The sequence below is a fragment of the Monodon monoceros genome, unplaced genomic scaffold (genome assembly GCF_005190385.1).
Source record: "Monodon monoceros isolate NGI ecotype Baffin Bay Population unplaced genomic scaffold, NGI_Narwhal_1 Super_Scaffold_12, whole genome shotgun sequence".
NCBI classification, from domain to species: domain Eukaryota; kingdom Metazoa; phylum Chordata; class Mammalia; order Artiodactyla; family Monodontidae; genus Monodon; species Monodon monoceros.
The window spans coordinates 163,380,778-163,405,790 of NW_021703768.1; the positions used below are offsets into that span (position 1 = coordinate 163,380,778).

General features: G+C 53.8%; 1 protein-coding gene across 3 annotated transcripts; it reads right to left on the minus strand.

The window, feature by feature from the left end:
* Positions 1–116: 116 nt before the first annotated feature.
* Positions 117–24,355, minus strand: KANK2 (KN motif and ankyrin repeat domains 2). 3 transcript variants are annotated; one of them, XM_029217705.1, is made up of 12 exons: positions 22,711–24,355; positions 21,600–21,715; positions 19,930–21,141; positions 10,576–10,749; positions 10,378–10,480; positions 9,129–9,368; positions 8,412–8,499; positions 7,639–7,858; positions 6,652–6,794; positions 3,817–4,017; positions 3,648–3,737; positions 117–2,213 (listed from the first exon to the last, which is right to left on the minus strand). In XM_029217705.1, the coding sequence occupies exons 2-12, from the start codon at positions 21,634–21,636 to the stop codon at positions 2,160–2,162; spliced, it is 2,562 nt and encodes an 853-aa protein (XP_029073538.1). In that variant the 5' UTR covers positions 21,637–21,715; positions 22,711–24,355; the 3' UTR covers positions 117–2,159. The 3 variants fall into 3 exon arrangements, with proteins under 3 accessions (XP_029073538.1, XP_029073536.1, XP_029073537.1); XM_029217703.1 differs by having other exon boundaries at positions 9,129–9,380; positions 22,711–24,354; XM_029217704.1 differs by having other exon boundaries at positions 9,129–9,380; positions 21,600–21,756; positions 22,711–24,354.
* Positions 24,356–25,013: the final 658 nt, after the last annotated feature.

A 25,013-nucleotide genomic window follows, 5' to 3' on the forward strand; every position in this document is an offset into this window, starting at 1 on the left:
CGGGAGAGGCCACAACAGTGAGAGGCCCGCGTACCGCAAAAAAAAAATAAAAAAGAGATCTATTTTAAAACTTCAAGAGTAGTACAGTAACAAAGACCAGACACAGATGCTTTGGCATAATCATAAGGTAGCTTTATTAAATTCCTTTACTTTCTAAAAAACGATTACAAAAAGGAATACTTCATTTAAGTGTAATACTGTCTTTATGGACGTACCGTGGTTGGAAAGTGAAGTTAAAGGTCATGAATACACGTGAGAAGAGAGTGGGATCAGAGGCAGGACCCCCTGTAGCCTACCATGCCAAGTCCAGTGGGTAAGCTGGGGAGAAGGGAACACAGGGATAACTATGGACTTATAGGGGGTGTCAATGAACTGCTTCTAAAAGCTTAAAAGAAACACACCCACCGGCTCCAGGGCCAGACACACAGGCACACAACGCTTGTACCGCTTCTCAAAGCTGCCCAAAGCTGTGGCCTTCTGTCAGTGGTCATCCCCAGTCAGCTTGGGTTTCCTTTCCTCGCCATTTACACACACACACACGCACGCACGCGCGCACGCACACACACACACACACACACACACACTGGGGTGTCTCTATCCTTTGACCATTTAAGCTCTCTTGACTTGGGTACCATCCCTTCCATCAAAATCAAAGCAAGCCAGACTCCATCAAGCCAGGAAACCTACTTTTCTAGGAGAGAAGCCAGCACTTGGCTGTATTGAATGAACGTGTAAGTGCCGAGGGCTTGCTCTGTCCTGCTGGGGTTTTGGCTTCCACCCCAGCAGCTAGGCTGAGAACTGGGCAAGAGAGGGCAGGACACCTAAGAACTAGGGATCTTACTCCCTCCCTGGTCACAAGGCACTTTTCGATGCTCGGAACCTGTCCCCCTTCCCCCCTCCCTTTTGTTTTTTTTTTTTTTTTGGTCACAAAAGGAAGGAACAGGAAAGAAAACTTTGTTGAGATTCTGGGGACAAAATAGGCCATGTAGGAAACTACGTGTGTTGGGAGAGCCCCGTTTCCAGCAGGCTCCGTTCCAGGCAGCTCTGGAAAGCCTGTACGTTGTTAAAAAAAAAAAAAAAAAAACCCAGCTGGCCCTTGTTTGGTTTTCGGCAAAGCCCTGTCTCTTTAAGTTTGCACTGGGAGCCCTTGGGGGCAGCCAACTTTTAATCGAGCACACATGGAGTTTTTGGAACTGGTCCTATGCTTTGCCAACAATCTCATGCCCTGTTTTCTTTCCTTTGAGGAGAGAAATTCTGGAGTCTGGGGAGAAAAAGGATGGCCCTGCTACTGGCGTTCTAAGCCTAGGGATGCAAGGACCACTCTGGGGACCGGATTCATTTCCTGCATCTCCACATCTAAAGGATTTTCTAGGAAAATGAGTATTTGCCCGGGCCCCCATGTGGGGAGGGGACGGATTTCTGGGTAATCTCTCGATATGAACTACTTGCACACCTTAGCTGCTGGGTCCTGAGCCCCCCCACCTGAATGAGGGCGTGGGAGACACTGGCAGTGGCCACGTGAAGGCAGAAGAAACGACTAAACTTCCTGCCCCGGGTGACAAAGACAGGGTCTGTTTTGTGAAGAGACCAGAAGAAAATTCCACCAAGAAAGCCGTCTGGGGAGGGGGAAGTGGACAAAATGCTATTATATACCGAACAGTTAAATGTAGGGGAGCGAGCGGGGGGCGCATGAGGCCACTCCAGACGTGATCCGTGCGTAATCACATTGAGGATTAAAATGAAAATATGCGATTCCAGTGACTTTCAAATTTTCCCCCCCCTTCCCCGAACATGATTCAGAAATACAATATTTTTCCCTCTCACCCTCCTCCATCCTTAATGGCCAGTTGATTGTTCTCAGCGTTCTTCGCAAACCCACGCCCCAGCATCAGCCACTGGCGCCAGTTTATATAAGAATTTAGCTTCGGTCTGCGCTGCGGCTGTTTTGAACCGGGGTACTGGGAAAAAACCTGCTTTCGGCTGAAGTCTCAGAGCTGTTGGGGGCTCCCTGGGGAAGCAGAAGAAAACCCCACTTGCATTTGAGACTTGGGCCTTGGTGGGTAGAGTGGGGGCCGGCCAGGGAGGGGATGAGGGACCAGGGATGGTTCGCTCTGGGGCTGCCTGGCCCCCGGGAGAGGCGCCTCGGGCCCCTCTGACGGCTACTCTTCTGCGGAGGATGACGCAGGACTCTCCTCATCCGACATCGGGGCAAACTGAAACGAGAGGCAGAATTCCTTTTGTTTGGCATCCTTTCCTGTGCTATGAGGCGCCGACTTTGTTGGCTGGCCCCGCGCCTGCCGTGAGTGAACAAGAGGCCTTGGTTTCTTGGCCTCAAGGAGGTGACGTTGGGGAGATGCTTCGGAGCAGCTCACAGATGAATGCAGTGGAGGGTTTTTCCTGAGGGATAAGGGGTGGAAGGCAGTGAAAGTGGAGAGTGGGCGGTTGGGGAGGGTGACGTCTGAGCTGAAGGATGTTAGGGGTCCAGCCAAGGGGCAGGGCGTTCCAGGCAGAGGAAACAGCAAGTGCAAAAGCCCTGAGGCAGGAGCGGCGACCAGGCCAGTGTGGCTGGAGCAGAGTGAGCAAGGGGGAGAGGAGAGAGAGTGGGGGCAGGTGAGGGGTGTTGAGCAGGGCTTGGTGTGCTCTGGAGATGACTTCTGCTTTTTTCTCTAAGTGGGGTGGGAGCCACAGAGGGCTGTGAGCAGAGGAGGGATGTACCCCGACTCAGGTGCTCACAGTGGCCTCTGGCCGCTGTGGGGAGAACAGAGTGGAGGGGACAGTGAGGGTGGGAGCCAGGGAAGCAGAGCGGAGGCAGCGGCAATGGTCCAGGGGAACAGTGATGGAAGAGTGGGATTCATCCCTCAGGAGCCCTGGGAAGCAGGACCACAGATCAGACAGCAGGACGCCACCCAGCCCCATCACCCCCCATTTTCCAGCTGAGGACATGAAGGCCCACAGCTGATCCCAAGGGGATCCCCTAAGCACCACAACTGAGGCTCAGGTGTCCTAACACCCTACGCAGTGAAGGCGGAAAGACTCGGAGGCTCAGGAAGAAGCTGGAAGCCAGTCAGGACCCAAATGGCTTTGGTCTCAGCAACCTTTTCTCTCCTAGACCATCTGGGGAATCGCTGTGGTTGACGCCCACCACGCCACCCTTGAACCTGGCCCCAGACGTGCCTGGGGAGGCCGGGGCAGGTACAAGGTAGGGGTGAAGAGGAGGGGGCACAGGGCTCCTGCCCGTGGTCTGGATTCAGACCCCGAGGTCTCTCCGCCCCTTCCTGTCTGTGAGACTTTGGGCCAGGAATGTAACCATTCAAAGCGTCAGCTTCCCCACCTGAGAAATGGTAATAGTAACAGTACTTTATGCAACTGAATTGGGTTATTGTGGAAGGTTCCAGAAATCATGCTTGGGAGGCACGCCAAAGTCCTCTGTGCGGTAATTAAGAGCATGATTTGGAGCTAGACAGATCCGGGTTCGAATACCGTGATGCCAACCATAACCATGCAGTCTCAGCTCTCGTGCCTTATTTCCTCGCGGGGGCACCGTGAAGGTTCAACAAGCAGCTGACCATGCAGCCCTTGGGATGGTCCCCATACGCCATCCCTTCCCAGAGCCCCGCCCCCGCTGCCCTGCCCGGGCCGAGACTCACCGAGCACTTGATGTTCATGCGAGAGTACAGCAGGGATGCAATTTCACTGTGTCCTGCATCCAAGGCCACCATCAAAGCCGTGCTCCCGTCCTGCAAAGCATCAGTTGCTATGCTGACACCCTGCACCATGTCCTCGCCCTCCCCGGAGTGCGCCTGGGTGGGGACTCACGCGGTCGGTGATAGAGATGTCGCAGCTGGGCACAGCCAGCAGCAGCGCCGTGATCTCCTTGTGGCCGTGCTCGCAGGCACACATGAGGGCCGTGGAGCCGTCATCATCTTGGACGTTGACGTCCGCCTCGCAGGCAAGCAGGGCTTTGACCACGTCCACCCGCCCGTGGCTGACCGCCAGCATCAGGGCTGTCTGCCCCGCCTGGGTAGGGCAAGGAACAGCTTATGGATCATGCAGCCTCCAGAGCATGACACCCCTGCTCCGGAACCATCCATGGTTCCTGAGTACTCTGACGCTAATAGCACCTCCACTCACGGGCCTCTTTCTGTATCTCAAATAATCCTTCCTACCACTGGGCCTTTGCACTTGCTGATCCGTCTTCCTCCTGCTGGCTCCTCCCTCAGGTCTCAGCTTAAATGCCTCCTCCTCGGGGAGAAGCTCTGTGCCTCCCCACCGCTATGCCCACTTAAATCAGATCCCTAACTCACGGGTGCAAACGTAAGTAAAATGTGTTGAGCTAAGAGTTGTACACTTTTCTGTCTGCCAGTTAAACTTCACTGTAAAGAAAAAATCAACATCCATCAGTGGATGAATGGATAAAGAAATTTATATATCCATACTACAGAGCATTATTCATCCTTAAGAAGAAATGAAGGCCTGAAGCATACTGCAACATGGATGAACCTTGAAACTATTATGCTCCGTGATAGGAGCCAGACACGAAAGGACACAATACTACATGATTCCATTGATATGAAATATCCGGAACAGGCAAATCCATAGAGACAGAGAGCAGACTGGAGGGGGCCAGGGGCTGGGGGAGTGAGGATGGGAGTGACAGCTGTGGGTGCCGGGTCTCCTCTCAGGATGTAAAGATGTTCTGGAGGTAGACAGAGATGTGGGTTGCACAGCATTATGGATCGATTTGTTCACTTTAAAAGGGTTAATCTTATGTGCACTTCACCTCAATTTTTAGAAAAGTAAACCACCTGGGCATACATCTGGAAGGACGAAAGCTCGAATTCAAAAAGATACATGCACCCCAATGCTCATAGCAGCACTTTTGCAACAGGCAAGACTTGGAAGCAACCTAAGTGTCCATCGACAGATGAATGGATAAAGATGTGGTACATATATACACGATGGAGTATTACTCAGCCATAAAGAAGAATGAAGTAATGCCATTTGCAGTAACATGGGTGGACCTAGAGATGACCAGACTAAGCGAAGTAAGTCAGAGAAAGACAAATATTATCATATGATATCATTTTATATGTGGAATCTAAAAAAATGATACAAGTGAACTTACTTACAAAACAGAGACAGACTCACAGGCATAGAAAACAAACTTATGGTTACCAAAGGGGAAAGGTGGGGGGAGGGATAAATCAGGAGCTTGGGATTAACAGATACACACTACTATATGTAAAACAGATAAACAACAAGGTCCTACTGTATAGCACAGGAAACTATATTCAATAGCTGGCAATAACCTATAATGGAAAAGAATCTGAAAAAGAACATATATGTAAAACTGAATCACTTTGCTGTACACCAGAAACTAACACAACGCTGTAAATCAACTATACTTCAATTAAAAAAAAAAGTAAACCACCAAGAAAAAAATTTTAATTAAAAAAAAATCAGTAAAAAAGCAAGGAGGGTCTGCCTGTTATGCACCACGGCAGCACCTCCCCCTTTTCCTTTGCTGTGGTAAGGCTGCTGCTAATCTCTCCCTTCCTTGCTGTTCCCACGGGGTCCTGGGTGCCCTGCTCTTCTGCCCAGACACCCATCCATGCCCCAGTCACCTCCACAGTCTCCCAGCTTCTGCTCCCCAACATACAGCCGAAGGGAGATTCCAAACCAGAAAGCAGCCCTCGCCCCTGCCCTGGTGGCTTCCCACAGCCCTGGGTCCAAACCCCTGCTAAGCCTCCAATGCTTGGGCTCCTGGAGCTCCTGGCTGGCTAGTGAGCTTTGGGAGGGTGGGGACTGTGCCTGCTTGTCAAACATTTAAGTCCCCAGCGTCCAGTTGCTGGTCAATAAATTACCAAGCAGGATGTGGGATGGCGTCGGCTTAAGGAAAGCTGAGGACCCCCATGTCTTCCCACACCCCCATTTCCACCATGAGGTTCTGTATCAGAGGCACCCTGGCAGGCAGGTCATTAAGAATGGGGCTCTCGGGGGCTTCCCTGGTGGCGCAGTGGTTGAGAATCCTCCTGCCAACGCAGGGGACACGGGTTCGATCCCTGGTCCGGGAGGACCCGCATGCCGCGGAGCAACTAAGCCCGTGCGCCACAATTACTGAGCCTGTGCTCTGAAACCAGTGAGCCACAACTACTGAGCCAGCGAGCCACAACTACTGAGCCCACATGACACAACTACTGAAGCCCACATGCCTAGAGCCCATGCTCTGCAACAAGAGAAGCCACCACAATGAGAAGCACACTCACCGCAATGAAGACCCAATGCAGCCAAGAATAAATAAATAAAATAAAAAATTTTTAAAAAAGAATGGGGCTCTCGGGACTTCCCTGGAGGTCCAGTGGTTAAGACTCTGTGCTTCCACTGCAGGGGGCGCAGGTTAGATCCCTGGTTGGGGAACTAAGATCCCACATGCCATGTGACACGGCCAAAAAAAAAAAAAAAAAAGAATGGGGAGCTAGACCCCCAGGTTCAAGTCCCCCCCTCCTCTAGTTTGACCTTGAGGAAGTGAATACGTCTCTGAGCCTTGGTTTCTTTGCCTGTGGAGTGGGGATTCTCCCCTTGGGCTTGGGTATGGCCAGGACTTAATAAATGGGAAGAGTTATCCCGGTCTGCAGCGCCGAGGGCCTGTACCTGGCTGGCTCTGGCATTGACATCTCCAAGCCGGAAGAGCTGCAGGACAGTCTCGAGGTCATGCTGGGTCTTCAGGGTGGCCAGGGCGGTGAGCATGATGGGGCTGTAGCCGGCGCGGTTCTGCTTGTCTACCTGGCAGACACCTGAGGGGAGGGGACCAGGAGGACGACAGGCCTTAGACACCCCTGATGCTGGCCAGGTCTGCCTTAAGGCTGGGGGGGGGTTGGTCCCCGAGGACCAGGTCATGTCTCTACCATCAGCCTGGAAGCCTTGTTCACGACCATAGTGAGCACTGGGAATCATGCCTCCTCCAGCAGTCTAGGCCTGGCCTAATTACTCCTTTTTCTTGGACTGAGAACCCCATTCTGGCCTAGGGTCTCCATCTCTATTATGGGAGGGGCTCCTAAAGGTGTAGACTGTGCCTCGTCCATCAGACTGGGGCCCCCTGGATACTGGCACCCACATTTAGGGCTGAAAGGAGAAGCTGTGTCTCCCTCATTGATCTGGAAGAGTCCCTAGTCAGTTTCCTCCATGAGACTGTGGGCTCTGCCTCCTTCATCAGACTGACCAGGGGGCTCTGTCTTCCCCATTACACTAGGGGAAAGCAAATTTCTTCCTGTCGAATTGAGGACCACATCTTCTCTCCAAGCCCCAGGCCAGAGGCCACATCCATGTCTTTCCCTCAGACTAGGGTTCCAGAGGTGTCACTTTCTTTATACAGGGGTCATTGGTTGGGGGGGGGGAGGGAAGGGCCACATATTTTCCCTAAGACCATGTCTGCCTTTTCCAGTACACCGGGGCCACAGGTGGGGCCTGTATCCCCCTCACCTCAGACGGGGAGAGCGGCGTCTCCCCCATCAGACGGGGAGGGCGGCGTCTCCCCCATCAGACGGGGAGGGCAGCATTTCCTCCATCAGACTATGAGGGTGGCCTCCCCCACAGACCAGGAGGGCAGTGTCCCCACTGTCCCCGCCCCGCCTGGCTCACCGCTGTCGAGCAGCTGCCGCGCCACGGGGAAGTTGGCGTGGGACACGGAGTAGTGCAGTGCGGTGTTGCCGTTGCTGTCGGCGATGTTGACCACATAGTCCAGCAGCCGCGCCGACATGGCCCGGAAGGTGACCAGGTGGCGCCGCACAAGCTCTGGGTGGGCATCGCTGCGGCAGGCCAGGCGCAGCCACTCCTGCAGCACCGTGGTGTAGGCCACTTTCTGGATGCAGATTGGGAAGGAGAGGGGTGTGAGGGCCACGGAAGCCCACCCCATCCCAGACGAAGCCCCCCAAGGGGAGTGCAGACACCCCACCCTGAACCCCAGCCTTGAGGGGAAGCATGGGCGCCCCACCCCAGTGAGCCCCCCTGGAGGAGAATGCAGTGTCCCCTGCCCTGTACAAGAACCCTAAAGGGAAGTGTAGACACTGCAGTACCAGGTACGCCCCCAGAAGAAGGTGTGAGCATCTCCATCCTGGATGTGACCTTCAAAGGCATGTGTAGACACCCATCAAGGGAAATATGGCAGCCCCTTCCCTCAAGCCCCCGAAGGAACAGGAACCAAGGCTGGGTTTGCCGGCGGGCAATCGTCCTTGGCCCCTCCCTGCCTCCCTGGAGCCTCTCCAAAGACCAAGACTCAAGCCTCGGAGCCCCCCACAAGCTCCCAGCTAGGATCCTGGGGTCCCCATGATCCAAAGCACAATGAGAAGCCAGGGTGAGGGTGGAAGGGACAAAGCCCTCCCCGCCCCGCTTTCAGGCCCAGGGCCCCACCATACCAGCTCCCGTTCGGTGAGGGCATTGGGGTTCTCCAGGTACTTCTCCAGGGCCAGGCAGGCTGAGATGAGGTCGGGGCTGAGCTCCATCCTGCCGGTGGCAGACAAACGGGGAGTTGATCTTGGAAGCACCCACCTCAGCCTCCTGGGTGCCCCCTACTCCCCACATCCAGCTGGGGTGCTCGGAGAGGCCCTCAACACTCTCCACCAAGGCACTCACCCAGTCCTGCCAGGGCTCACCTGAGTGATAGAATCTCAGACCCCCTTCCCTGGGGACATAATTTTACACAGCACCCCAAGGGGCAGACATGGGGAGCACACAGACCGCAAGAGAAAGTGGACACGTGGGCCAAAATTTATTCCAAGTGGCCAGTGGCAGATGGAAAATCTTTCTCTGAGGACAGATTTTTTTTTTAATCAGGGGAAAAACAAAAAGAGACATACGGATGGACAGGTGTGGCAAATGTCCCAAAGAAGGTGGATGGCTTAAGGACAAACTTGGTCTGCCCCTTAAACCCAAACCTGAACAGCCCAAATTGCCCCCATCAGGCCCTTTATCAAAGCCTCCGGACCTTCAGATGCCCAGAAGGAGAAAGTGCTTGTTCACTAATTCAGACTAAGGTGGGCATGACTGATGGGAGGTTCCCTCAGAGGGTTTGAATGGTGGGATCTGAGGTCACCCCAGGCCCTGCCTAAATCCCTCCCACACAGAAAACTGACCGGATCTCCTCTTCCGCACTTGATCCCGACGCCCCCTCAGCTGTGGGCGCCTGCTGAGACTCCCGGGACAGCTGGCACTCCTCCCGGCTGATCTTGGCCTTTGCCGTCTCCTTGGGCCTGAGCTGGGGGGCTTCAACCACACTCGGAACCCTCTCCTCTGGCTCTGGGGCCTCGTTCTCTGTACTGTCATTGTCCGAGAAGTTCTCTGCTGTGCTGGAATCCTCGGATGAGGACTCATACCTGGGGGAGACGCTGCAGGTGGTGGGGAGGGTCATTTGACCTCTCTGGGCCTCAGTTTCCCCATCTGTTAAATGGGGGTAATGGCAGTATCTAGCTCACAGGGCTCCAGGGATGCAGCTTATAGCACCTGGCACACAGTAAGTGATCAACAAACACTGGCCGTGATTGTGATCATGCTTGGGGGGGCCAGGGAGGGACATTGCTTTTCCCTTCCACCCTTTGGTACCTCTTACACTTTGCTCCTTACACAGGTGTTATACTGATTCAGACCCTTGTCCCACTGCAAATAGGACCCTCATGCTTCTTGCTACCCCCAAACACATCTAAACGTCTGGGCCTGGCATCCAAGGCCCCCAACTGGCCCGGTTCCCCAGGCCTCCCCTTTTTTTTTTTTTTTTTTTTTCGGTACGCGGGCCTCTCCCGTCGTGGAGCACAGGCTCCGGACGCGCAGGCTCAGCGGCCATGGCTCATGGGCCCAGCCGCTCCACGGCATGTGGGATCTTCCCGGACCGGGGCACGAACCCGTGTCCCCTGCATCGGCAGGCGGACTCTCAACCACTGAGCCACCAGGGAAGCCCCAGGCCTCCCATTTTCCACATCACTGCTTCCTCCCACCCCTGAGCCTTTATCCAGGCTGTGTCCTCCATCAGGAGACCCCACCCCTCCCACTCTGCACCTTGCAAGCTTCTGCTTGTCCTGCAGCACATGTGCTCCCCTCCGTCAGTTATTTCCTTGGTCCCCCCACTGCCTGAGCATCCCCCATCATTGCTCCAGTCATGTTGTGTTGGGATCGCCTATTAGGGCCCAAGATCGCAGTGGACCAGGAGCTCCATCAGGGCAGGGAGCCGAGTCCGGCACCTCCCGAGGGATAGTGTGGTACAGTGGTTGCAGCACAGCCTCTGGAGCCAGCCCATGGGGCCTCGTTGTGCCTCTGTTTCCTCGTCTGTCTACTGTGCTTTGGTTAAATGAATGAACCATAAAGTGAGGGGCTCAGACCAGGTTCTCTCACCTGCCGTTGACCCCCACGAACTGGAGGCTCCTCCGGCGGGTCTCAGGGTCTGCGGGCTCCTCTTTCCGCTTCATGATGGATGGCACACCTGCCGGGGGCCCTCCTGGTGGGGGAGCGTGGTGTCGTGAGGGTCTCCCAAAGCCAGACCCCATGCCGGGCCTCTGGCACCTGACCCTTTCGGTGGCCGCCCCCATTTACCTGCACCCCCGGCCTCCTCTGACTCCAACTCCTGTGGGGCTGCTTGGCTGGTAGGCTCCCTGTTGGTGGCGTCGTGGGCAGGCACCAGGCCTGTGTTCTTCTCTGGCTGCGCGAGGGAGTCCCCCTCAGACTCCGGGGGTGACAAGGATGACTCTGCAGGAGCCTGTGGGAGACCTGAAGGGGCAGGAAAAGAGGTGCTTACCGTGGGTAACAATAGCAAAACAAGAACAGTAACAACAGCTACCTCCTGGCGGGGGGGCCGGGTCACATACCCCAGGCCAAGGGCTAATTCTTGCATTATTTCATCAAATCTTCCCAGCCCATGCAGAAGTTGGATTATTTACCGATGAGGAAATTGAGGCACACAGATTGCCTGAGGCCACCCAGCAAACAAGTAGCAGAATCCATTCCAACCCTGGTTTGTTGCCTGCCTCGCAGTGGGTCAGGGTCAGGGAAGACTACGAGACCCCATAATCCTGGCTTGTGACCCCCTCCGACTTCATACTAAGTAGTGTCTGGAAACTATAGCCAAGCATAGTGGTCATGGTCGGGACTCATATCTCCCACAAAAGAGCTGTGTGACCTCAGGCAAGTCACTTAACCTCTCTGTGCCTTGGACAAACACCATTTCCTACATCATGGCATTGTGCAGACTAAAGACAGTAATGTGAGGGAGAGAGCTTAGAACAACACCTGCACATCAAGAGCACTTGAAGAGCATTTGTTAATTCAAGAGAATTGTAAACTATATTTTGATAAGATTTAATATTATACTTTTTTTTAACAGACGTAGGGTTGTGCTGTAGATAACATTTTGTATTTCACTTCCTTCTTCTTTACTTAACATAAAGCAGGGGATTTCCCTGGTGGCGCAGTGGTTAAGAATCCATCTGCCAATGCAGGGGACACGGGTTCGAGCCCTGGTCCGGGAAGATCCCACATGCCACGGAGCAACTAAGCCCGTGCGCCACAACTACTGAGCCTGTGCTCTAGAGCCCACGAGCCACAACTACTGAGCCCACGCGCCTACAGCCCATGCTCCACAACAAGAGAAGCCACCGCAATGAGAAGCCCGCGCACCGCAACGAAGACCCAACGTAACCAAAAAATAAATAAGTAAATAAATAAAAAAAAAAGAAATTAAGCGGGTGTTCCTTTTAATAATCATGAAAAAGAAACAATAAGGGCTATTAGAAAGTGAAAACCAAAACCCCACCCAGGTGGAGTTTCAGTTTGGGCCAATGAAAAAGTTCTGGGAATGGAGGGTGGGGACAGTTGCACAACAAAGTGAATGTGCTTAATGCCACTGAGCTGGACACTCAAACGTGGCAAAAATGATACCTTTTATGTTATGTATATTTTATCATCATTAGAAAAAACCCTGCCCAGTTTGGTCTGAGAACAAAGGTGATATTATAGGACCTGGGCCCCAAGGGTGCCCACTGCACAAACGGGAGTGGGCTTGGCAGACAGCTCCAGCCCCGGATCACCAGCCTGGAGCTAGAAACAAAAGTCCAGTTGCCACTTGGAGTGGCTGCCCGGGTCTCGGAACCCACTCAGGTTCCTCCCCCAACCCCTGCCCCGGCCAGGCCACGTGTGGCTTCTGTGTCACCACTTCTCCAGGATGTCCCCTTCCTGCCAACTGGCCAGGGGCTCTGCAGACCAATTCATTTTAATTCCCTTTAACGGTTAACTTTTTTTGACATCCACAGTGACTACTTCCTCAAGTCCATGGGCAACACTCAACTTGAGCTAAGAACGGGGAGTAAACACTCAGCAGAAGTAAAGCACATAGAACGGATAAGACATTGGCCATGAATGCTTCCGACAGCGCCCCAGCCCAGTCGGGCCAGGCGGATTCCTGAGCGGGGAGCTCCAACTCCCATGGGGAACCAAGAGCAAACACCGGGTTTTTACATGAATCTCCAGATTGTTTTTTAAACCGTGTCAATAAATTCACATCAAACAAACAAACAAAAGCACTATGTGAGTGGAATTTATCAGGAGGCAGATGGGCCACTTCACGGTCTCACGGTTGCCTGAACTCAGGCCTCCTGATGTAAACACCTGGGATGTTTGTTACTCAGCAAATCAGACAATGCTCAGTGAAAGAAGCCAGTCACAGAAGGACAAATACTGCATGAATCCACTTATATGAGGTTCCTAGAGGAGTTAAATCCATAGAGACAGAAAGTAGGATGGTGAGTGCCAGGGGCTGGGGAGTGAGTGTGTGATGGGGCAGAGATTCAATTTGGGAAGATGGAAAAGTTCTGGACACAGATGGTGGGGATGGTTGGACAGCAGTGTGAATGTGCTTATTGCCACTGAACTGGACACTTAAAAATGGTTAAGAGAGTAAGTTTTATGTTATATGTATTTTACCGCAATTTTTTAAAATGTGAAAAAAAAAAAAAAAGGTGAAGTGGTGCAGCTGTATGGCCCGTTCTGCCCGGAGGGAAAAGCATGGCTCCTTCCAGCTTGATAAGTTCAAGGTCAGACACCACAACACTAAAATAACAATAACAAAACTGATAACAGTTATTATTGTTATTCTACTGGGAGATGGAGCAAACTGTTACCAAAATTTATAAGGAAGAACAAAAGTCCATGGCCAGCTAATTTTACAAAAATGGGCAGGGATGGGGAAGCTGGCTTAGGAGAGAGTAACACATATTCCCAAAGTCACAATAATTAAATCAGCAGGGCATGGTTGCAAGAAGAAATGGGCCAAAGGAAAGGAGTTCCAGCACAGACCCTGTCTGAAAGAACTTGGGGTAAAGCAGAGGGCTTTCCACAAATCAGTGGTCAAGGGTGAGCTCTGTGGGGTGGTGTAGGGAAAGCAGCTTACTCTGCCCAAGAAAAATCAGGCTGGATCCCTACCTCACACCTTATGCAAAAAATAAACTCCGAAGGACTAATATGAAGGCACAATGACAAAGCTACAGGAAGAAAATAAGGCAGAATATCAGTGGCCTCAAGAAGGGGAAAGATCCCTTTAGAAAGCCCTCTGAGCACTAACCATATATGAAAAGTATGAGGTGATCTCACTTAAATGTGGAATAAAAAAAACAAAAACAAAACAGAAAAACCTCAGAGATACAGAGAACAGATTGATGGCTGCCAGAAGCAGGGGATGGGTGGGATGGGTAAAGGTGGTCCAGAGGTACAAACCTCCAGGTATAAGATACAGGCATACCTTCTTTTAGTGGGCTTCACTTTATTGTACTTCGAAGATACTGCATTTATTTTACAAATTGAAGGTTTGTGGCAACCCTGCATCGAGCAAGCCTATTGGCACAATTTTTCCAACAGCATCTGCTCCCTTTGTATCTTTGTGTCACATTTTGTTAATTCTCACAATATTTCAAGCTTTTTCATCATTATTAGATTTGTTATGGTGACCTGTGATCAGTGATGTTTGATGTGACTACTGCAAAAATGTTATGACTCGCTGAAGGCTCAGATGGTGGTTAGCGCTTTTTAGCAATGAAGTATTTTTTAATTAAGGTATGTACGTTATTTTTTTAGACATAATTCTACCACACACTTAATAGACTACACTACAGTGTAAACATAACTTTCATATGCACTCGGAAACCAAAAAATTGTGTGGCTCCCTTTACTGCAGGGGGTCTAGAACCGAACCCGCAATATCTCTGATGTATATTTGAAAGTTGCTAAGAGAGATCTTAAAAGTTCTCATCACGAGAAAAAAAACCTGTAACTCTGTGAGGTGATGGATGTTAATTAAACCTATTGTGGTAATCATTTTGCAGTATGTACGTATATCCAATCATTATTTTGTATACTTTAAACTGATATATGTCAATTATATCTCAATAAAGCAGAAAATATCAAAAATTAAAAGAAGAAAAATACGATGGGTTTAACTACATCAACATGAAGATTTCTATTTGGTTAAAAGAAAAAAAACTCTTAGACAAAGTTAATCTACAGAAGAATACAGGCTGTGGGAAGATAGTCATAATGCCAAAAACAGGCAAGGGATTACTTTCTGGAATAGGAGTCAACAAGATTTTTCTGTAAAGGGCCAGATAGTAAATATTTTGGGCTATGCGGGCTATAAGGTCCGCTGCAAATAGTACAAAAGCAGCCCTAAACAGTACATAAATGAGTGGGCGTGGCTGTGTTCTAATAAATTAGAATTTCATATAATTTTGCTCATATCACACAATGTTATTCTTCTTTTCACATTGTTCAACCATTTAAAAACATAAAAACCATTCTTAGCTCATGGGCTATATAAAAACAGGCAGTGGGCTGGATTTGGCCCTGCAGGCTGTAGTTTGCCAACCTCTATTCTGAAATATGCCAGGAACATCTCAAACTTGCCCAAAGAAAAATGGACAAAGGCTAAAACTAAGCAACTCACCAAGGATTCTTGTTAAACTTATATGGTGATGCTCAACCTCACCAGAAATCAAAGGAATGCAAATTAAAACAAGGAGATATGAAACGAACACAACATCGTAAAACAACTATACCCCAATTAAAAAAAAAAATACAAAAACGAAAAAAAAACAAGCAGATACCACCTTGCACCAGTGTCAAATGGGCAAAAAATTAGAAAGATAGGTAAAACTGTATGTTAATGCAGATGTAGGGAAGTGGGCACTTCAGGCCCAAGCATGGCCGCTGGGAACGTGGACAGGGAGACCTTTTCCGAAGAGGATAAGACAAAATCTGGAGTGAAGTTGTACATTCCCTGTGACCCAGCAGGCCCACCAGAGGGGACATGTGAGGGTGGCGCCATACTGTTCAAAGCGGCCAGGAGCTGGAAGTAACCCAGGGGCCCACCAAGCGGGGGCGGTGGTGGGGGGATCAGATAAGAAAGTGTAGCACATACCTAGGGCAGAAATCTACGCAGTCATTAAAAGTGACAAACCAGATTTATAAACATCAGGGTGGAGAGTTCCAAAATAGTGTGTAGAGAGGAAAAAATAAGAAACAGAATGAGAAAAAAAAAAAAAAAAAAAAGAAACAGAATGAGATTTTTTTTTCCCCTAAAGCACAATACCATTTTAGGAAATTAAACAAGCATAGGGCATAGTTTTCAAGAACACTCAAATATCTAAATAAGCTTCTGGAAGATGGGTGGCAAGGAAAGATATTACAGTGGGGTGGAGGTGTGTGACTGAGCAGCGGTTGCTGAATCACGGCCCATGGACACGGTTTTTACATTTTTAAATGGCTGGGAAAAAATCAAAAGAAGGATTCTCTTTGGGACACGTGAAAATTATAGGAAATTGAAATTTCAGTGTCCACACGTTAAGTTTTATTGGTACACAGCCATGCTCTTTCATTTATGCATTGGCTAAACCTGCTTAAGTGCTACAAAGGCAGAACTGAGAAGCCAAACTCATCAAAATGTATACATTAAAAATGTGGGGCTTCCCTGGGGGCGCAGTGGTTGAGAGTCCGCCTATCGATGCGGGGGACACGGGTTCGTGCTCCGGTTCGGGAGGATCCCACATGCCGCGGAGCAAGCTGGGCCCGTGAGCCATGGCCACTGAGACTGCGCGTCCGGAGCCTGTGCTCCGCAATGGGAGAGACCACAACAGTGAGAGGCCCGCGTACCACAAAAAAAAAAAAAAAAAAAAGCATTTAAATCACTTGGCCAACCTGTACACGGAAGGTGTGTGTTTGTGTGTTTGTGTGTGTGTGTGTAAAGCAATTTGGTAACAGATATCATGGTCCTTAAAAATGCCCTTCCGCAGTCCAGAGGGCCCAAGTTCGATCCCTGGTCCAGAAACTCAGATCCCTGGAAGCCACTTGGCGAGTCCAAAAAAAAGGGGGTGGGGAGATCAAGGGTTCCCATAGAAGGACATTTGCATAGCATCTTTGACAGTAAAGAGTCACCCGGCTGTTAAAAAATAGATAGCATGTCCCAAGAATTATTTTTGGCCGCGCCTTGCAGCTTTCGGGATCTTAGTTCTCTGATCAGGGATTGAACCCACAGCCTTGGCAGTGAAAGCATAGAGTCCTAACCACTGGACCGCCAGGGAATTCCTCCAAGAATTTTTAACAATGTGATGAAATGGCCCTGGGATAATGTTAAATTAAAGAAATCAGAGAGTTTAAATCCTGGCTTTGAAAACTGTGGGCAAATTCCTTTACCTCCCAGTGCCTCAGTTTTCTCATCTGTAAAATGGAGATAAAAACACTACCCACCTCATAGCGCTGCTGGGGGTGTAAATGAATTAAAATACAAAAAGGGCATCAAATAATGCCCTGGCCCATTGTAAGGGCTACCTAAATGCTTTTAAATATAAAATAAAGCAACACAACAAATTCCATCACTATATGTTGCCAGACTTGAAAAATACATATTATTTTCTGCATTAAAAAAAATCAGAAGGGGGCTTCCCTGGTGGCGCAGTTGTTGAGAATCTGCCTGCCAATGCGGGGGACACGGGTTCGAGCTCTGGTCTGGGAAGATCCCACATGGCGCGGAGCAACTAGGCCCGTGAGCCACAACTACTGAGCCTGCGCCTCTGGAACCTGTGCTCCACAACAAGAGAGGCCGCGACAGTGAGAGGCCCGCGCGCCGCGATGAAGAGTGACCTCCAAAAAAAAAAAAAAAAACGAGACACAACACAGCCAAAAATAAATAAATAAATAAATATCAGAAGGAAAGAAGCAAAAGTGTTGACAGCAGCTGTGTCTGGGTGGTGGTGGGTTTATGGGGCTTATATTTTGTGTTCTAGATTCGTCTGTACTTTCCAAACCTTCCACAAACAATATGAATTGCTTTCATAGGACTATGTTTCAAACAGGAGCACAGGAAGTTTCAAAGCCTTGGAGAGATCTCACGGATGCACCTGCCTGGCTACCCCTTCTCCCACTAATCTCTCTGTGGCGCCTTTGAAAGGTGAGGGGTGAATGAGACTTTACGGGGTCTCCAGGCCTCTACCTGCCCCACCCACCTTTGCCAGCCTGAGGGGGAGGCTGCCTCTCACCTTCCCTGCCCTTGGCTGCAGCAAGCAAATTCTAGATGTCAGAGAGGCTGGGCTCCTTCCTGCCTCCTCCTCCAGGGAGTCCTCCCTGACCTACCCATTGAGCTGACCGACCTAAAAGAACACATGGTCCGAACACTCATCAAGGACTTCCCTGGCGGTCCAGTGGTTAAGACGCCACGCTTCCACTGCAGGGGGCGTGAGTTTGATACCTGCTTGGGGAACTAAGATCCCCGCATGCCTTGTGGTGTGGCCAAAAAATAGAAAAACAAATACACAAACAGAAACCACTTGTCAAGCAGCCACCCGGCTGCTTCTTTCCTTTCACATCTTGGTTCAAAGAGCAACCTACCAGCGCCTGGTACCATACTGAACACTCACACCAACTGATGCATTTAAGATCACACTGATCTGGTGACATCAGGTTGTCAGGACCCCCAATTTGCAAATTTGGCACAGAGAGGTTAAACAACTTGCTCAAGGGCACAAAGCTAGGGAGCAGGGAAACCAGAATTTGAACACAGGCCGCCACCCCATCCAACCACCACCCACCCCGTGCCCATTTTATTTGCTCCAAACGTGTTCTCTGAAATTATTTTTCTTCACGTGTTTTTGGTGGTCTCTTATTTGTTTATCGCAGGGGCTTTTGTCTGTCTTGTTCATTGCTGTGTCCCCAGTGCCTCGGAAGAGTCTGGCACATAGCAGGCACTCAGTAAATGTCTGCCAGATGAGAAGGTATCGAAATGAATTAGCACACACCAGTTCCACCCAAGCAAGGCAGAGATTAGGGCTGGCTACAGCAAGAAGGAGTTAAGTGAGACACAAAGAAGAACTTTCTCAGGGGCGGTAGCTTGCACAGGGTGGGGACATTGCTAGGTCTGTGTGTTCTGCAGGCAGAAGGCCCCAAGGCTGCCCTGAGAGGCATGTCTGGAATGGAGGTTGCCTCTCAAGAGATCTCGAGGCTGGGCAGGGCGGGGCCTCTGGCTGGGGGCCAGGGTCGCAGGGCTGGGTGTTTGGGATAGACAGAGCAGAAGGGTGGAGTCCAGAGCTGTCCAGGAGCAACATGGGGAAGCAAGAAAACACAGCTGGGTCCCTGACCCCCAGCTTGTGCCCTCTGGTCCCTCCATGGGCTCTGGCCACCTGACATTCAAGGCTGGGATGGGGATATGGGCCCCACCTTTGAGCCCTGCTGTAGGTTCAGAATGGCCTGGGCTTAGATCCTGGCTGTGTGACACAGGGCAAGTGAAGCTTCTCCCCAGGCCTCAGTTTCCCCAGCTATAACAAAAAATGACCTGAAAATCATTAGTAGATGGAGTAACAAGCACTGGCTAAGCACTTACTGTATGCACTAATTCATAAGAGTCTTAGAGGTGGGGGTCATTATTATGCCACTTCACAGATAAGGAAGCTGAGGCCCAGGGAGGTGAAGCTTCTCATTCAGGGTCACACAGCAAGAAGTGAAATTTGAACCCAGGTTGCCTGGCTGCACAGCCCACCGTCTTAACCTGCTCTGTAGGTGAAACACTTATCAGAGCCCTCAGCACCAGACTGGTATTCGATAAAGAACAGCTGTTATTATTATGAATCATTCTGGCAGCTCCTCCCAGGGGCCTCAGGACGGCGGTGGTGGGACAGCTGCCATTCTGCACATCCCACATCCCCTTTCCTGGAATGAGGACTCAGCAGTTCCTCCAGGGAGCAGCCCCTTCCTCCCTCCGGACTTGGGTGGGGCTCCTCTACCCCCAGGATCTGGGCCTGGGCAGTGAGATACACAGTGATTAGCTCAGTGATGGGCATATGACCCAAGCCAGCCAAGGAGGGCCACCCGTGGGATTTTTCTTGGTGCTATCTGGATGGAGGGGCTCCCTTTCCACTGAGCTGCAAGGACAGATGCCTGGAGTGGTGGGGCCACCTTTGTCTGCCTGAGAGAGAAGGCTCCATGGTTCACAGAGGAAGAGAAAGAGGGAGTTAGAGATTCCTGAGGATATTTGAGTATCTGGATCCAGCTACGCCTGAAGCCGTCCGTCACTAAGTTACACGGACAACACATTTCCTTTTCATAGTCTGAGATTGGTTTCTGCCAATCAGGGACGATTTTTTGCCCAGCAACCAACAGCCTTGGGGACCCTCCCCCAAATACCTCCTGTTTTCCAGACATTTACAATGTGCTAGACATGAGCACACACGCTTAACAGACACCCAATTTCTTCTCATGGTACCTAGAGGTACTGAGTCAGCGGCATAAGTGTCCCCTTTTCACAGATGAAGAGACCGAGGCTCTGAGAGCTGGTAAAAGGACAGGGCTGGGGCTGGACCCCGGCATTCAGAGGAAGAAGGAGGGACCCTCCACCATCTGCCCCTGCCCACTAAGGCTCACCTGCTGCCCCATCGCAGCTGCGCTCTGTGATGCTGATCTTCTTTACCAGGTGGACATTGCTGGTGGATGCAGGGGGTGTTGGGAACACTGTCTCTACCACCTCCTGGCTGCGGAACACAGGGGGGCTCTCGGCCCCGCCGGATGTCGCCAGGGCCCGCAGCCCTGCCCCGTAGGGCTCCAGACTCTGGGCCCGCTGTGCAGGGGCCCCCGCAGCTGTGCTGGCCGCCACCTCTACCTCCCTCGGCCCCTCCACCACCCGGACAGTGTCCACACGGACTGGGCTGTCTGGTGGCGGCCAGGCCTGGGGCTGGAGGTCGGCCTGCCGGGCCTGAGCTGCCTGCAGCTCCTGGAGCGCTTTCTTGAGCTGGGTCTCCAGCACGGCGACCTTAGCGGCAAGGGCTGCCTCCCCATCGGGCATGCCCAAGTCCCGCTCTCGGACCCAGGTGCCCACGCTCCGGGTCTCGAGCACCGCCGGGTCCTCGGGGGGCTCGGGGAGGTCCAGGCAGAGCTCGCTGCGCCCCCGGGCTCCCGCCGGGTGGCCCAGGAATTTCTGGCTCTTGAGCTGCACTGTGAGCTGCCGCTTCTCCTCCTGCAGCACCGACAGCTTCACCTGGAGCACGGGAATCAGTTTCACCTGCTCCTCCAGCTGCCGCAGCTTCCGCAGGGCCCCCGCCATCTGCTCCCGCACGTGGGCCAGGTGCCCAGCACTGGGCGGCACCGGCGTGGACAGTCCTGATCCCCGCGGCGTCGGGGGTGGCAGCCCCACGCCCACCAGTGAGCTTGTCGAGCCAGCCACGCTGGGGGTCAGGGAGCCCAGGCCGGTGGGGGCGGCCGCCTGGTCCTCGAGGCGGCGACGGGCGTCCAGCAGCGTGCGCTCCACGCGCGGGTTGAAGCCGGCGCGGGTCTCCAGGGCGCCGTACTGCGGGTAGAAGCCTCGGCCGCAGTAGGAGTAGGCCGAGTGGCGGCTGTCCCCACTGGCGTTGGAGCACAGAGACTCGGTGGACGTCCACCAGGAGCCAGGGCCGCGGGGCAGGGAGCCGAGGCGGGGCCGGCGCTGCACGGCCACCCGCCGCAGCGTGTGGCCCTTCTCGATGTCGTCCACGTACTTGAGGAAGTCCAGGTCCAGGCGGTAGCCGTAGGGTGTCTCCACGGAGTAGGGCAGGTCGGGCTCCTTGGAGGGGAAGGTGGGCGGGGAGGCTGGGCCGGGGGTCCCTGGGGTGGGAGGAAAGGCCAGCGCCTCTGAACACTGCGGTCCCCTCCTCGGGGCAAACTGATGCCCCTGGGAGGGTCAAGGCTTATTTGCCCAAAGGATGGGAGCCCACTGGGTGCTCAACTGCTCAGCTGTGTCTGCGGTCTCCGAGCCTTCCCCGGCCAGGGCAAGGCCCTGTCACCCCCTCAGACCCTCCCGGGGCAGGGCTGTGCCTCCAACCTCCCAACCAAGACAGGACCCTGTATCCCCACTCAGACCAACCTCCTTCCCTGGAAGACCCAGTCTCTCCCATCAGACTCTGCAGGGGAGAACCAAGTTGTCCCTCTTCAGGCCCTCAGGGCAGGGCTGCGTCCTACCCTCAGCCTCCTCAAGCAGCGCCCTCTCCCCTCCCCGAGGCCGTGTCTCCCCTCCCCCACCTCCAACCCCAGGGCAGGGCCCTCTTCCCCGTGAGACCCCTGACCTGGGAAGGGGGCTGGCACGTGCAGGACTTGGGCCATCCTCCTGCCTGCAGACGCTCCTCAAGAGTCACTTGGGGGATTGTGAATCAGACCACCTGCAGCACGGGCTGAGGCTCACCTGGGGAGAGGGTGTGATGAAGCCCCCCCCGAGTGGGGAATCTGCAGGGGGAGGGGAGGGGATGTGGCCACCTCTCCCCTCTGCCCCCTCCACCCCCCCGCAAGTTCCCCCTTCCCCTGGGCGTGGGACCCTCTCATAGGTGCACACCCAGCCTGGCTGTGGAAAGGGGTGGGGAGCCCCCAGAGCCTGGAACAAAGAAACCAAAACTCACAGTCTGCCCGCACATCTGTCCGGCCCCTGGACAGGCTCCAGCTGTTCCCACAGCCCCGCCTCCACAAGGCTCCCGGGCCGAGGAGGAGCCCTAAGCCTGACAGGCCCCACCTTTCCTGAGCCCCCTCCCCTTAGCCCAGGCAAGAGCTGGCTGCTGGGACAGATGGGGGCTTAGGTGGACCGAGGGCTGGGGCACTCGTGGGGAGACAGCCTTCCTGCAAGGATCCGAGGAGACAAGAGACACAGGGCACAAAGAGGAATAGAGCTCAGGGTACGGGACCCCAAAACAGAGCTGGGTCAGGCCAGGCGGTGCGGGTAGGGGGCGGTAGGGAAAGTTGGGGAGAGGCAGCAAGGAGCAAAGCCTTTTCCCTTTATGGAAACAATTTTCTCTAAAAATAAACAGTTTCGCTGCCGGGCTACACGAGAACTTCCTGCCCCCACCCCCCCACCACCCCGACCAAGGACGCGTCCGGCTCAGGGCTGGCGGGGGGCGCGGGGGGCAGTGCGGCGGGGATAGAAGGCCGGGTGGAGGCCCGAGAAGTCATGGGGGTGGGGGGAGGAAGTAAGAGGCTTCAAAGAGGAGGGACAAGGAGGGCCTCTCACTAACCTGCCCCCCCCACCCAGCCCTGGAGGCTGGCCAGGGCACTTTTGTCCCCAACACTCCACCTGAGTTTGGCCAGTCCTTTCTGCTGTCTGACCCCTAGCCACCCTGCTGCAGAGGTCCCGGCCCATCCCACCACCAGACAGGACCCTTTGCAAGCTGCAGGTGCTGGGGCAGTGGGTACCTGGGAAGATGGGCCAGGTGGGCCACCTGCTGGGCATGAAGGCGGGGCCGGGGCTCCAGGGGCAGCCAAGCTTCTCCTGTCTCACACCCTCCTTGCTTAGCGTCTTGCTTCGTCTCTCCACGTCTCTCTGTGTCTCTCCAAGTCTCTGTCTCTCTGTGTCTCTCTTCACTTCTCTCTCCCTGTCTCTCCACGTCTCTGTCCTCACTCCTCTGTCTTTCAATGCCTGGAACACACAGTCACCCAATTGTAGGAAATTTGGTTTTCCAGCTGCCTGGAGGGCCATTCCATGTACAACAGGGAGGTGATCAAAAATATTCTCTGCAGGGACTTCCCTGGCGGTCCAGTGGCTAGGACTCTGCACTTCCAATGCAGGGGGCATGGGTTCCATCTCTGGGGAACTAAGATCCCGCATGATGAGTCGCACAGCTGATAAAATAAAAGTGAATTTAAAAAAAGTTTCTGGGGACCTGAGAGAGACTGGAGGCAGGGACCAGGAACGGTCCCCGGTGTGGAAGCCTGGAGGTGGAGGGTGTGAGGCAAATAACAGTAATAACTATAATCATTATCCCGGCAACTCATTTGATCATCATGACAACCCTACCAGGTGGGTAGTTATCACCCTGTTTTACAGATGCGGTGTTTGGGGACACAGAAATACACAGTGACTTGCCCAGGGTCACTGAAGGGGGAATTAGCTGGGTCTGGATTTGAATCCTAAGCCTGGTAGATTCCCCCACTGCCAGCCAAGCCACCCTTAAGCCCCTTGCCACATTCCTCTGCCCATTTCCCAGGCAGAGAGACTGAGGTCTGAGGGTCTCCAGCCACCTGACCGTCTTCCACGTGGGCCAGTGACTGACTCCAGGTGGAGAAAGCAGATGGTGGGGGAAAGTGTAATGGTGGTGGGTGTCTGTGGCTGAGACTCCTCTCCCTCTATAGGACCCCTGGAGAAAGCGGAGGACACGGGATAGGACAGAGAGACATGGAGAGAAAGGGACAGGACACCCCAAGAGGGGACAGGTGGGAGGCTCAGGGAAGGGGCGGGGGGTCCCGGGCAGGCCTGAATGTCTGGCGGGGTCTCCCTAAAGCCCCCCTCCCAGACCAGCCTGGACGTCTCTGGGGTCTTCCCGCTCCTCTCCCCGCCTCAAAGACGGGGGCGAGGAGGACCCCGCCCCGTACCGGGTAGGGGCGGGGCCTGCGGGGTCCCCAGCTAATGGCAAACAGCTGCTGCTCCCCACGCCGGCCCAGCCGCCAGGCCGAGGCCCAGCCCGGCCGGACGCCCGGACGCCTTCCCGCCGCCTGGGCCTGGCTCCGGCCCGGCCGCGGAGGAGGGCGAAGGAGGACCGAGTGGGGGAGTGGGGAGGCGGGACAGAGGTAGAAAGGAGGATGGAGACATGGGAAAGGGGCAGAGGGGAGGCAGTGATGGGGCAAAGGGGCAGGGAGGTACGGATGGAGGATGGGGTTGGAGGAGAGAAGCAGGAACAGGGTCAAAGATGAGGACGGGGCAGAGGCGCGGGACCAAGACACTCAAAGTCCGGAAAGTTTGGGCAGAGATGATGGAGTTGGAGGCAGCAGCTGGTAGAGACCGCCGAGATCGCGCCCCGGGGTTAGGGGTGGGATGGGTGGGGTGGGGACCACGCTCGAACCCCGAACCAGACTCGAACCCCGACCCAGCCCGGGTCCTACTCGCCTCGCGCGCTCCGGCCGCCGCTGTCCCAGCGTCCCGCCGCCCGTGCGTCCTCAGCGCGCCGCCGCCCGAGCGCCCGGCCCTCGGCGGTAGCTCCGCCCCGCCCCGCCCCCGGGCTGGCCCCGCCCCTCTAGTCGCCAGCGGCCCAGCCACTGTTGAGGGGGATGGGGGGGGGACACGATCGCACCTGGACGGGCAGGTGTGTGTGCGCGCGTGGGGTATCCGGCCTCGCCCCGTCTTCCTGTCCTCGGGGCAGGGTCCCACCACCGCTATCCTACCCCCGACAGCTGCCGCTGGGCCGCTGCGGGGGGCGGGAGAAGGCGGGGCTGGCCGGGATCCAGCTCCTGGAGGGAGGGCGGTGGTGGCGGCGGCGTCTGCGGGAGGTCACCCCACCCCCCGCCGGCTCAGGGATGGAAGCCGCCCAGCACAGGCCTGGTACACGGTGGCGTGACCACCACGGGGCGGGAAGGGAGGGCTGGGTCAGCGCGAGGCTGCACAGACCGTAGCTAAGGCCTGGGTTCCATGGCCAGCCAGACCTGGGCTCCAATCCTAACTCCACCAAGCCTTTACTTGCTGCCTCAGTCTCCCCATCTGTAAAATGGGGCTAAGAATGCTGCCT